This window comes from Phodopus roborovskii, unplaced genomic scaffold (genome assembly GCF_943737965.1).
Source record: "Phodopus roborovskii unplaced genomic scaffold, PHOROB, whole genome shotgun sequence".
In the NCBI taxonomy this organism is placed as follows: domain Eukaryota; kingdom Metazoa; phylum Chordata; class Mammalia; order Rodentia; family Cricetidae; genus Phodopus; species Phodopus roborovskii.
Window position 1 is genome coordinate 53,327,272 of NW_026126480.1, and position 12,512 is coordinate 53,339,783.

The 12,512-nt window shown below is 52.4% G+C and overlaps 2 protein-coding genes across 3 annotated transcripts; one reads left to right on the forward strand and one right to left on the reverse strand.

The window, feature by feature from the left end:
- The first annotated feature begins 1,006 nt into the window (after positions 1 to 1,006).
- Ppp1ca (protein phosphatase 1 catalytic subunit alpha) lies at positions 1,007 to 3,971 on the forward strand. The gene is made up of 7 exons (XM_051193563.1): positions 1,007 to 1,175; positions 1,587 to 1,718; positions 1,853 to 2,083; positions 2,593 to 2,697; positions 3,016 to 3,239; positions 3,319 to 3,453; positions 3,526 to 3,971. The coding sequence occupies exons 1-7, from the start codon at positions 1,121 to 1,123 to the stop codon at positions 3,634 to 3,636; spliced, it is 993 nt and encodes a 330-aa protein (XP_051049520.1). The 5' UTR covers positions 1,007 to 1,120; the 3' UTR covers positions 3,637 to 3,971.
- On the reverse strand, positions 3,756 to 10,440 carry Rad9a (RAD9 checkpoint clamp component A). 2 transcript variants are annotated; one of them, XM_051193561.1, is made up of 11 exons: positions 10,238 to 10,440; positions 10,084 to 10,154; positions 9,532 to 9,660; positions 9,063 to 9,177; positions 8,864 to 8,963; positions 6,203 to 6,312; positions 6,003 to 6,112; positions 5,865 to 5,929; positions 5,633 to 5,770; positions 4,699 to 4,906; positions 3,756 to 4,616 (listed from the first exon to the last, which is right to left on the reverse strand). In XM_051193561.1, exons 1-11 carry the CDS (start codon positions 10,269 to 10,271, stop codon positions 4,521 to 4,523), a joined length of 1,176 nt encoding a protein of 391 aa, XP_051049518.1. In that variant the 5' UTR covers positions 10,272 to 10,440; the 3' UTR covers positions 3,756 to 4,520. The 2 variants fall into 2 exon arrangements, with proteins under 2 accessions (XP_051049518.1, XP_051049519.1); XM_051193562.1 differs by lacking the exons at positions 10,084 to 10,154; positions 10,238 to 10,440 and having other exon boundaries at positions 9,063 to 9,226; positions 9,532 to 9,661.
- Between the last annotated feature and the right edge of the window lie 2,072 nt (positions 10,441 to 12,512).

The window sequence follows — 12,512 nt, forward strand, 5'->3', positions numbered from 1 at the left end:
GGGGGCCCCTCCCAGGTGGGGGAGCTCCCCCCTTCTCTATGAGGCTCTTCCTGCTCGCCCTAGTGCCCTAGCCACGAACTCCTCCCATCTACAGGATGCTGAGTACGATGAGTCCCCTGGCTTGCCAGAGATGAATAGGACAGGCCACCATCAGTTTTGCGGTTACTAGCATATAAAATCCAATTCATGGTTTCAATAAGAATTATGCTTTTATGTTTTGGCTTTTCCCTCCATTTTTGGGAGGGGGGAGTGAAGGAGTATTGTTTGGGAACAAGGGTCTCATGTAGTCTAGGCAAAAGACAAACTCTCTGTAGTTGAGCATGACCTTGAACTTCTTGATCCTCCTATCTCCAGACTCCTGAGTGCTAGGATTTCAGGCACTGGAACTGCAGGTTTATGACACCATGTTTATCTTAATGTTTTACTGTTTAAAAAATAGTACCATTTTTTTTTTCTTCTTCTTTTCTTCCAGAACCGGAGTTGGAACCTAAGGCCTTGTACATGCTAGGAAAGTCTGAATACTCCACAAAGTCCTTACAACATGAACACGGTGCAATACTATTACATCACTCACGGAAGAAAAAAAAAATTGACGTAGCAGGCACCAAGGTAACCTGAACCAAAACATGCTCAGAGTTCAGTAGCAGGTGTCCATGGGTTTCGCTATAAGGTGAATGTAGGGCCCGGGTCTGGAGCCCACTCTCACCATTAAGCCTTAGTTTGAGAAGTCAGCGATTAACGTGCTCACCACAATTTTACGTAGGGCTGGGGTGAGAAGAGACTTTTGAGAGAGAAAAACAATTTCCACAGTATTTCCGGCCATAAAGCCATGAACGCGCGGCAGGGCGATCCCTCCAGGGTGGAGCCAACTCAACCCCGCCCTACCAAACCCCGCCCCCAGGCTCCGCCCGGCCTCCCGAGACCCTCCGGGCCCTTCTCGTCCAGCAGAGGCGCTAGAGAGGAGGAAACTGCGGGCGCGGCACGCAGCCCAGGAGGCGGGGCGGCGGGCAGGGGGTGGGCTGGGGCGGGCGGAAGGAGAGCCAGGCCGGAAGGAGGCTGTGAGAGGGCGGGAGGCAGGAGAGGGCCCGGGGAGCTGCTGGGCCGGAGTGGCGGCGCCGCCATGTCCGACAGCGAGAAGCTCAACCTGGACTCCATCATCGGGCGCCTGCTGGAAGGTGGGCAGGGGTAGGGAAGGTGCGCGCGCGCCAAGCCCAGGCCCCCTCGCCGTCCGGAAGTGGCGCGCGGGCGGGCCTGCGGCTCCCGGGGGCCAGCGTCGCTTGGGCGGGGACAGGCCCTGAGGTCCCGTGGCCACGGCCACCTCCCCGTCCGCGCGCCTCCGCTTCGGAACGCGCTCCGGGCCCGGGGAAGCTAGCTGGGAAGAGGTCCTGGAGCGAGGAAGGCCCTGAGAACAGGCGTCTCCCTCGGGCCTCCCGGGAGGCTGACGGGGTCGGGTCTTGCCTTTGGAGGCCTGAGGCAGAGGTTTCGGGGCGGCTCCCTGGCAACAGTTGCCCGAATTGAGGGGGGCATGACACCTACCCCGATCCTGTCTGCGAGGTCAGGGTCCTAAGACTCCATTCCGTACCCAGTGCAGGGCTCACGGCCTGGAAAGAATGTGCAACTAACAGAGAACGAGATCCGTGGTCTGTGTCTCAAATCCCGGGAGATTTTCCTGAGCCAGCCTATTCTTCTGGAGCTTGAGGCGCCTCTCAAGATCTGTGGTGAGCCCTTGCTCAGAACCCCTTGGCTTCCTGAAAATAGCCCCCACTACCTGGTTTTCTCCTTCCTTTAGCCCATTGCTGGCCCTAGGCTGAAGTTTAGATCTTGTACCTATCTAGTCTTTTCTGGTTTCTAGGTGACATCCATGGCCAGTACTATGACCTTCTACGGCTGTTTGAATATGGTGGCTTCCCTCCAGAGAGCAACTACCTCTTTTTGGGGGACTATGTGGATCGTGGCAAGCAGTCTTTGGAGACCATCTGCCTGCTGCTGGCTTATAAGATAAAATACCCTGAGAATTTCTTTCTGCTTCGTGGGAACCATGAGTGTGCCAGCATCAACCGCATCTATGGCTTCTATGATGAATGTGAGTGCTTTAAATGTTGCTGGCTTCCCAGAACTACATTCCCTGCTCTTCATGGGCCCCTTATATTGTTCTGGTGCCAAAAGACCCCTAATGTGCTATCATCCCTGACACTCAGGAAGGGCCTCATGAATGGAGGTTTGTGGAAGATGGCCCATTTCCTACAGTCCCCCCACAGTCCTGCCCGATGACACCCCCTCTATTGTATCCCTTACTTAAGCATTTAGGGTATCTGTATAATAAACAAGATCTGCTTTTGGTTTGGTGTGATTCATGGGACCAGAGTGGGTTCCAACATCAAGGTTGGGCCAGGCTGGAGTTCAGGTTCCTGTGGACCCATGTAGAACCCTGGAAGGTAGATGAGGACAAGCGAGTGCAGGGACTCAAGCCTTCCAATCTTTTCTCCCAGCTATGCCAGAGTAATCCACAAAATACCCTGGAGTAATAGGAAAGTAGCCTGAGGGTTCCATGAGGTGGGTGGTCCTCCCTATGAGCCATTTCCTTCTGTGCAGGCAAGAGACGATACAACATCAAACTGTGGAAAACTTTCACCGACTGCTTCAACTGCCTGCCCATTGCAGCCATTGTAGATGAGAAGATCTTCTGCTGCCATGGGGGTAAGAGTGGCTGTGGGGCCTGTGCCCTTTCAGTTTCCTGGAATAGCTACCCTCGAATCTCATCTTGGATGTCACTCATTGTAGGAAGTCACTCACACCCCAGTTTGTCTGCACTCTTTCCTGTAGTGGCATTTGGCATCCGGTAGGCACTCACTAATCCCTTCCCTCCATGGAGATCTGCCGTTTGCATTATTAAAAGCTAAGGAATCCTACCTACCTGGACTTTAGGAGTCCAAAAGAGCCACCACCATTGGTGGTGGGGAGGGGAGGGCTGATTCCCAAGAGCTACACCTTAAGGAATGATACCCGTCTCTCCAGGCCTGTCTCCAGACTTGCAATCCATGGAGCAGATTAGGCGCATTATGCGGCCCACAGATGTACCTGACCAGGGCCTACTGTGTGATCTCCTGTGGTCTGACCCTGACAAGGATGTTCAAGGCTGGGGCGAGAATGACCGTGGTGTCTCCTTTACCTTTGGGGCTGAGGTGGTAGCCAAGTTCCTGCACAAGCATGATTTGGACCTCATCTGCAGGGCGCATCAGGTTGGCTGGTGGCTCTGGGGCAGGCTGGGGGTGGCCAGTTGCTTAACTTGTAGACCAAACAGTTCCTATCCTTGCCCAGGTGGTAGAAGATGGCTATGAGTTCTTTGCCAAGAGGCAGCTGGTGACACTCTTCTCAGCTCCTAACTATTGTGGCGAGTTTGACAATGCTGGTGCCATGATGAGTGTGGATGAGACTCTTATGTGCTCCTTCCAGGTGGGTGTAGGGATGAGGCTGTCAGGCTGCCTGGCTCAGCACCAGGAGTCTGACCAACCTTTTCTCTTTCAGATCCTCAAGCCCGCTGACAAGAACAAGGGGAAGTATGGGCAGTTCAGTGGCCTGAACCCTGGAGGCCGTCCCATCACCCCACCCCGCAATTCTGCCAAAGCCAAGAAATAGCCTCCATGTGCTGCCCTTCTGCCCCAGATGTTGGATTATTTGTACAGAAATCATGCTGCCATGGGTTACACTGGCCAGTCAGGCCCACCCATCATGGGGAACACACAGCATTGAGTGTCTTTTCCTTTCTTTTTTAATGAATCAATAGCAGCATCTAATCCTCCGGGGCTCCCTCCCACCAGCACCTGTGGTGGCTGCAAGTGGAATCCTGGGGCCAAGGCTGCAGCTCAGGGCAATGGCAGATCAGAGTGTGGGTCTCCAGCCTTGCAGGGCTGGCAGCCAGATCCTGGGGTGGCCCATCTGGTCTATTGAATAAAGGTCAAAGCTGGATTCTCGCATGGCCTCTGTCTCACTTGTTTCAGACAGTGGGCCAGTAGCCCTTTGGCACAAAGCTACCTGAGAGCAACCCCAGTGGCACACTTGTTCTAGAGGCTGTTAGGACACCAAGCCAAGGCACAAGTATTGGGAAAGAAAGAGAAATCGTTCCTACCAACCACAGACCGTCCCAGAGGTTTGACAGCGAGTTAGTTCACAATTGGCAGAGGATAATTAGCACTGTGATTGTATGGTTTTGTTCTTTTTTTTTAAGAGGCAGGCAAGCCAGAGGAAGGTAAATTTCTAGCTCTGGCTAGATACCTAGAGCCTGGCCTGTGGTTCTACAGTAAGAAAGGTAAGGAATCTGTCAGGTGGTAGGTGGGCACCAGAAAGAGACATGATTGATACAGGTTGGGTTAATAATATACAACAGACCAAACATGGTTGCCTAGGCAGCACTGCAGCATACAGCCAAGTGGGGCCTACCCCACTAAGTTCCAGTCCCTGCCAGTGGCTGGGCTCCTTTCTGGTTCATGGTCCTTTGGGCACAGGCTTCAGGTTTTTCAAGTTCAGCCTTCACCATCACTGTCCTCAGCCAGCACAGGGCTGGGACCCTGGGGGGAGTGTACAGGGGCCAGGATGGAGCCAAAGAAAAGTGAACGAAACTGGAAGAGAACAGAAAGCAGTGAGTTCCAGAGCTGCTCCCTTCCTCACCTCACATTTCCTATCCCAACCTCCAGCTTCTACCTTCTTGGGTGGAGGAGTTCCAGGCACTGTACTGGGCTCAGCTTCCTCCTCTTCTTCTGAGGCGGGGGCAAGGTCATGGGAGGGCTGGGAGACAGGTGGGAGGGAAGTGGAAGGCTGTGCCCGGGAGCCCTCACTGCCCACGGTGGTTTCCATGGCAATCATGTAACAGTCGATGTCATCATTGGTAAAGTCATCTAAGTGGGGTATGCTGTAGGCAGAGACAGTATCAGAAGGAAGAGGGACACAGAGGCAGGCCCCACTTTGGAGGACTCTGAGGAGGGCCTTGAGACTGCTGGTGAGCTTTTGGTTTTATTACTTCCTGATTTGGCTGGGAGGAAAGGATGCAGGGGTTAAGTGGGAGCTTCCTGGAGGGGGTGGAACTGGAGCCCCTTTGATCAGAGTTCAGGTAGGGGCCTGAGGGAAGCATCCTGGGAGCCAGCTTAGCTCAGCGGGGGAGGGAAGCAAGAAGTTCTGTGAACAGGGCCACATGGGGCCCAATCCCTCACCTTCCCAAGGGATAGGAGCTGGAGAGCACCAGAGCCCAGGGATATGCTGGGCTGCGAGCCAGACCAAACTTCCTTTGCTTCCACTACACTGAGCCCATCCTCCCCAACCCACCTGCCCTTCCAGCCACCTGCTTTCCCTGCACCAGGCAGCTCCCTGCCTCCCAGCAGCCCTTTCCCTCCTAGCCGGGGAGGAGGCTCAAAGGGGAGGCCTCAGCCAGAGAAGGAAGCCAGCAGGACCTTGGGGATGCCTCTTTGGATGGGAGGGGTCTCAGTACAGATGACCATGAAGGCTGGAAGCCCTGTAGAGGCTGGGGCCTGACAGGAAGTAACGTGTATATAAGAGTGTACTGGGGGAGGTGCAGAAGCTAGCAGTAGCAGGCTCAGCCTGAGGTGTAGAGAGACAGGGAGAGCTGGGTGGCGGTCCTTACCTGTGAGCCTGCTTCTGAGGTACTGGCTGGCAAGGATTTGGGGAGCACAGGTTCTGGGAACATGGGTCTTGCTCTAAGAGTGTGGCCAAGACAAAGTGGCTATCCAGCAAAGAATCCTCAATGGTAAAGATGACTGGCCTGGGCAAAGGAATAGAGGTGAGCTAGGTCATCCTGCTCTGTTCTGGGCATCCCACAGCCCAACCTCCTCCCCAGTCTACAAGCCCAGAATTACCTGCCTGGAACATCAAAGTGGACCGTAAGAGGCAAGTTTGCTGATTCTGCAAAGCTCAGGAGCCCCTGGGATGGAAGAAGCAGGTAGTGAGAGCCTGTGTCAGGTTGAAAGGCCAGGAGATGGTGCTGGTGAACTCACCCGAAATTCCTTGAGGCAGAAGGTGACAGCTATCCCTTCAGGGGCATGCAGCTGCTGGAAGTCCTCCTCCCCAATGCTAGTCTCAGTGACCATGGCTTTGTTGGTGCTGTCTACAGGGCAGGCACAAGAGGGGTTAAAGTCCTTGAGTTCTTGCCTCACCCCAGCTCTGTGCCCTCTTGGGGCAGGTCTAATTCCCTCACCTGCCTCCTCCTCCTGGTAGCTGCGCAGGATGACCCGTCGGCCACGGTCAATGCCCAGTGTCACCTCAGTCAGTGCAGGGGGAAAGGACAGAACAGCCTCTGCCAGAACCCTGTGACAAAGGAAACAGAAGATGGGCACAGAGCGCTTTGTCCACTCGAGACAGCAGTGGTGTGAGTCAGGTATGTTACCTGCCTGGTCAAAAACTACATAAAAATAATTGCCCAGACACAGCAGAAGGATGGGCAGCAGCACCTCATGGTGCAGGAACAAAGGGCTAAAGGACCAAGAAACCACTAGCAGGGCATTAGTACAAAAGGGGGAAATGCAAAGCTGGGTGTAGTGCACACAGCTGTTAGTTGCAGCTACTTCGAGGGGCCGGATGGGCTGTTTAAAAACAGGTTCTCTTCATGTAGCCCTTGCTGACCTCAAAGTTGGAACAATCCACCTGCCCTCTTGACTCTTCTTGGAGAGCTGAGCTCACAGGTGTGCACCACCATACCAACCCAGCTACTGAACACAGGAACTCAAGAGCAGCTTGTATAAAATAGCCACACCCTGTACACACACAAATATGGAAAAGGGGTAGATTTTTTTTTTTTTTTTTTTTTTTTTTTTTTTTTTGGAGACAGGGTCTCTATATAGCTATGGTTGGCCTGGAACTCAGAGATCCACCTGCCTCTGCCTCCTAAGTAATGGGATTAAAGGTGTGGACCACCATGCCAGCCTTGGCTCCCTTCTTCTAAGGATACATATTGCTGAACATTTGCAAAAAGAGTAACACCTAGATTTGCTTCAAGACAACTTTGGGAACTGGAAATATAGCTCAGTGGAATGTACAGTCTTTGGGTTACAGCCCTAGCACCGGGAGGTGGGAAGAGCACCTGGCATCTACATTTGAATTTTTAAAATTATTTTGTGTGGGTATGCATTGCTGTGGAGGGAAGAGGAGCTCAGATGCCTTGGGGAACATGTGGAGTTCAGCAAACAACCCACTGGAGTGAGTTCTTCTACCTCATAGGTTCTGAGGGTATTAAACCTGACAACTCAAGTTTGCAGGCTTAAAGCAATGCCCTTAACTGCTGAGGCAGCTTACTGACTTCTATATTTCAAACAATGTGAGAAGAAGCAGTTGGGGCTGGGAATTTAGTACAGTGGAAGAGAGTACCTAACAAGCACAAACAAGGTCCTAGGTTCTGTTGTCAGTATTGAGGGGAAAAAAATAAGGCAAAATTGCAATTGCTGAGTGGGGCAGTGGTGGTGCACAACTTTAATCCCAGCAGAGGCAGAGGCAGCAGATCTCTGAGTTTGAGGCCAGTATGGTCTACAGAGTGAGTTCTAGGACAGCCAGGGCTGTTTCACAGAGAAACCCTTTCTCAACAAAAGTCCAATTGCTAATTTTTAGTAAGAAACATCCCCTAGTGCCTTTTTCTCTCCAAAAAAAGCAGCTCATCACTACAAACAGACCTGACAAATGGGACCTGAAGGGACTTTCAGTCACTCTGAGAAATGAATGGGACCTTGGGCCAGATGGATGAACAGTGTCCAGCTCGTCTTCGGGATCTTCACTCTGCTGGAGCCCACACCCTCCTTGCCCTGCACTCACTCTTGATGTTGACTGGTAAATTGCTCAGCAGCTCTCCTAGACTCCAGCCTCCTTGCCCTGGCTCTTCCTTTGGCTCAGTCTACACAGAGCCCCAGAAGTTAGGAGGCAGCTGCTTGAAAAGGGACTCTCTCAGAAGAATGAACAGATCAGAGGGCTTTGGAGCTGTGATGCAGGTCAAGGACAGACCTTTAAGGTTATTGATGTCAAATGAGATCCACAGGCAGATCACAGATACTCTCTAGAAAAGTAGTCTAAGTGTGCCTGAGCGGCAGAGAACCAAGCCAGGCCTCTGGGATACAGAAGGCAGGACCCCACTGTCAGCGGAAATGAGGAGAGGTAGCAGCTTCTGATTTTGAAGAGCCAGGTAAGGGCCCAAATGTCTACTGTGCACAGAACCCTCAAGTTTACCTCACAAAGAGGTGCCTTTGTGTATATTCTGCATGAACATATATGAGCAGAAGCCAGACTTCCTCAGGTTCTTCTCAGGTCTGATACTTTGTTTTATTTGAGACAGGGTCTCTTACTGGCTTGGAGTTGTGAGCCCCAGGAATCCAGTGTCTACCCCCCGGCCCCTAGAATTACAAGGGGACACCACACATTTTTATGAGCTCTGGAACTCAAAACCAGGACTCCATGCTTGCGCATCAGACTGTGTATCTCCCTAGCACACACACCCTTTTTTGAGGCAGTCTCATATTATCTAGGCTAGTCTAGAAATCACTGGTCTTGAAACTGCTGCTCCTCTCATCTCCATCAAAGAACTGATGGGATGACAGGCATAAGCTAACCATGCCTGTTAAAAATGGTGCATTCAGTTGGGCGTTAGTGGCACAAGACTTTAATCCCAGCACTTGGGATGCAGAGGCAGGTGATCTCTGTGAGTTCGAGACCGGCCTGGTCTATAAGAGCTAGTTCCAGGACAGGCTCCGAAGCCAGAGAAACCCTGTCTCGAAAAAACCAAACCAACAAACACAAAAGAAAATGGTGCATTCCCAGAATGACAAAATCCCTCAAAATGGAAGAGACTCAGGGTGACCTTAAAGTAAGGTGTACTCACCGCGCTGGTGCACGGAGCAAGTGAGGGCACAAGGATGGGTTGAAGACGGCCTGCAGGGACTCACAGTCCTGGAAGGAGAGGTTGTGTGTTTTCTTGACCCCTGGATAAGGAGAAAGGGTCTCAGTGGGCTTGACAACCTTCGTTTCATTTCCCTCCACACCCACGGAGGGAACGCTTGGCCAGCCAGCTGCTTGCTCACCATACTTGCAGTGGAGCTGGACCACCAGATAGTTGTTGCTGCTACTGAGGGAGATGCAACACTTTTCCACGGTCTTCTCCACCATCGCCAGCGAGCGGAAGACGGACAGGAAGGACTGGGCAGGGTAGGACATCAGTCTGGCACTGTGCCTCCATGGACCAGCTCTACATCCCATGTAGGTCCTGGTCCATCACTGGCCCAACAAAGCTTTAAATGGGGCCTCCACCACATGCAGGATGTCTCACACTTCCAGGCCTTGTCCATGCTGTTCCCTTTGCAGGAAGGGCTGCTAACCAACTTGAATATCAACACCCTCTCCACAGATCTCACAACCCTCTAAAGTGTAGACATCTTTCTGTCACTGCATTTTGCATGGATTCGCTCCCATATGAGGCTAACTGATAGTGATTATTTACTGAGTACCGTGGCACAGAGGCACAGCTGTGGAGACGATTCGGATGGTTCTCACCTTCATCAAGATCTTACAGCGCAGCAGGTCCTGACCAGGGGAAGCCACCTGGTACTGCTGGAAGAAGAGTGGGGCAAAGAGGAAGCAGGCATAGGCAGAACGGGAGGAGTTCACAGTCCGTAGAGAGAGCTGAGACACAGAAACAGTGAGTTAGGGGCTACAGCAGGCCCACCCCACCCCAATGGCCTGCTTTTTCATCCCGTGGCTGACCTCTTCCATTGCTTACGGAAACTCCCCTCCCCTCTTCTGTGTAGCACGACCTCCTGCATGTGGACTTCCCAGTCGTCCACGACCCAACATCTGCCATGCTTGCTGTCCCCCTAAGTTACTCCAGCACCACCCTGCCTGTCATTTTAGGGAGGGCACTTGCCCTCTGTACACGCATGAAGTCTCAGAAGACAAGGCCCAAACTGATGCCCCAAAAACCCAAGAGGAAAACGACTGCGCCGAAACACCTGCCCACCATCATTATGCAAGATCAAGAGCCAGCGCCAAGTCTAAGCTCTCCACTCCCCACTGAACCGCCCCCATTCCTGAATTCCAGCCTCTTACCCCGTCCTTCAAGGGTTCTAGATAGAGCTCGTCCCCGATTCGGGATAGCGAATGGACAGCCTTGCCCAGCACTTGAGGGAGGAGAGCAGAAAAAGATTAGGTGAACTCTTCCGGCTTGCTCATGTGTCCCGCCGCCAGGCATATCCAAACTCACCCTTCACGTTGCCGCCGGTGATCAGGCACTTCATGGCTCACCAGCACTGAACTCGACCCTAATTTGCAACCATACCAGGACAGATCAGAACCCACAGCGAGTCCCAGCAGCCACCACGGATGACTTGAGTTCTTTTCCCGCGCGCCGTCCCCTTCCCCCAAGCCAGCCCGGCCTCCGCATCCTTATTGGTCCACCCGAGGCACCTCCGTCACGTGAGAAAAACGTTCCTCGGCCTGGGTGTCACATGATTCAGGCAGTTCCCCGGGCGTGGCCTTTGTCACGTGACTCCTATGTCGGCTCCTGAGTCATTCATCAGGTCTACGTTTCCCTGCCCAATCCTAACCTTCCACTCCTTGCAGAGCCCTGCGACTCCACTGGGCACATGGGACGAAGGGCACATAGGACGAAGCTCCGAGGAGCAAGGTGCTTGCACCAAGAATCAAGCCTTGGATCAGAGTTCAAACTTGGGAGGAGTAGACTATCCTGGATCGTTAACTTAAAAGGGGCTACAGGGTCAAAGCAAGACACCCCGCGCTCAATCTGGGCTGAGGAGTTTGTTGTGACTGCAACCACCAGCACCCCCCCCCTCCGAAAAGTTAACTTGCTTCAAAAGCCAGGAGAAGGACAGGGCTCTTCATTCTGGTTTCAAGATCTTTCATTGATCTCCATAAATGCACGGAAAGATCAGGTTCTGGGGCAGAAAAGGGTAGGATGGACCTGACAGGAGGAGCAGATGCAGAGGTGCAATGGGGTGAGGCACTCAATGAGTAGGGGCATATGGGTAGGTGGGGCGTCCTGAGCCTTGCAGGGGGTTGGGGCTGAAGCGATAACTAGGAAGGCTTAAGCACTACACGTTTTGTGTGAACTTTACCATTTACCCCAGACAGTGTGAAAGGAGGAGGGTTATGGGCTGGAGGGCATTCACTTGCCCTGGGTTAGTTCCCTCAAGAGTGGAAGGGGGTGCATGGAGTAAAACGTCGTCCATCACCCCTAGGGTCCTGTGGGTAACGGAGAGGCTCTATTTATTACCCAGCCCTTCTTTGTTTTTCTGGGCTCCTCTCCCTCTTCAGCTTTTTGTCCGTTCTTAAGGTCTCCTGGGAGGAAGTTGCTTTCCCTTTCCACATCCAAGGCAACCAGTGTAAATGTAGAAGCCTTCAGCTCATTAGACTAGGAGTTCGCTGTTATAGTCCTCGTCTCCTCACTTGTTAGTTCATCCGTAGTTCCTGACTGCCTCATCTCCAGAACAGATGGCACTGTGCGCCCCCCCCCCTGCTGCCCTCCCTTCACCTAGCCAAACACACAGTTCCCAGAGATCTGTCTCCACCGAGTTAACCCTCCTGGCCAGAGTCCATTCTCTAGATCTTGAACTTGCAGGATCCAGACCCTGCCCATGTCTCCCACCTATCTCCAAAGCCCTGTCAGGCCCTCTGATTGCCACTCCAGCTGCTTCCGAGGCTGTGGCCTCCTGCTTCTCTCATGCTGGCTTCTCCTCCTGGGCTCAGCAGCAATGGTTTCCTTTGTAGCCATGGTGCTTATCAGTTTTCCTATGTGTTTAATATTTGTGTTCCCTGCTAATGTGGCAGCTGCATGTAGGCAGGGACTGTTTCTGTTTTGTTTGTTGTTCTATCTGTGTACCTCAGACACAGCCTAGGATTAAATAGGTGTTAAGCCAGGTGTGGTTCATATTAATTTCTACCACTAGGCAGACTGAGAACTTGAGAGGCCAACCTGAGCTACATAGCAAGACTCAGTTAAAAAAGAAAGTTAATTTAAATATGTGTCACAGTTAGGCCAGGTTGCTCCAAATCACTCTGGGTGGTAAGAAAAAGAAATCTAACTGGGCAGTACATACCCAGCACTTGGGAGATAGAGGCAGGTGGATCTCTTGTGAGTTCGAGGCCAGCCTGCTAGATCTACAAAGTGAGTTCCAGGACAGCCAAGGATACACAGAGAAACCATGTCTCTAAAAACAGCCCCCCCCAAAAGGAAAGAAATCTAGCTTCCACCCCCTGCCCATAGTATCCCCTTTCCTTATAAATACTCTCCCCGTATACTCAGCTCCCCAAAATGTAAGTATAGGGCCATGCATGGTGGCACAGGTTTGTAATCTCAGCTTCTTGGGAGGCCGAGGCAGAAAGATCACAAATGCAAAGCCCACTGAGACTACATAGGGAGTTCAAAGCCAACCCTGGCAATTTAGTGAGAAAGGGCTGGTGAGCCAGGGAGATATGGGATAAAGGTGCTTGCTGTGCAAGCCTGACAGCATGAGTTCTAC

Excerpts from the sequence above, each read along its gene's own strand:
- Ppp1ca (XM_051193563.1), top strand. The coding sequence starts at position 1,121 with ATGTCCGACAGCGAGAAGCTCAACCTGGACTCCATCATCGGGCGCCTG. Across the intron at positions 3,240-3,318 it reads TCATCTGCAGGGCGCATCAG|GTGGTAGAAGATGGCTATGA; the intron begins GTTGGCTGGTGG and ends ATCCTTGCCCAG. Across the intron at positions 3,454-3,525 it reads CTCTTATGTGCTCCTTCCAG|ATCCTCAAGCCCGCTGACAA; the intron begins GTGGGTGTAGGG and ends TTTCTCTTTCAG.
- Rad9a (XM_051193561.1), bottom strand. The coding sequence starts at position 10,271 with ATGAAGTGCCTGATCACCGGCGGCAACGTGAAGG. Across the intron at positions 10,155-10,237 it reads CACCGGCGGCAACGTGAAGG|TGCTGGGCAAGGCTGTCCAT; the intron begins GTGAGTTTGGAT and ends TCCTCCCTCAAG. Across the intron at positions 6,313-8,863 it reads TTGCTCCGTGCACCAGCGCG|GGTTCTGGCAGAGGCTGTTC; the intron begins GTGAGTACACCT and ends CCTTTGTCACAG.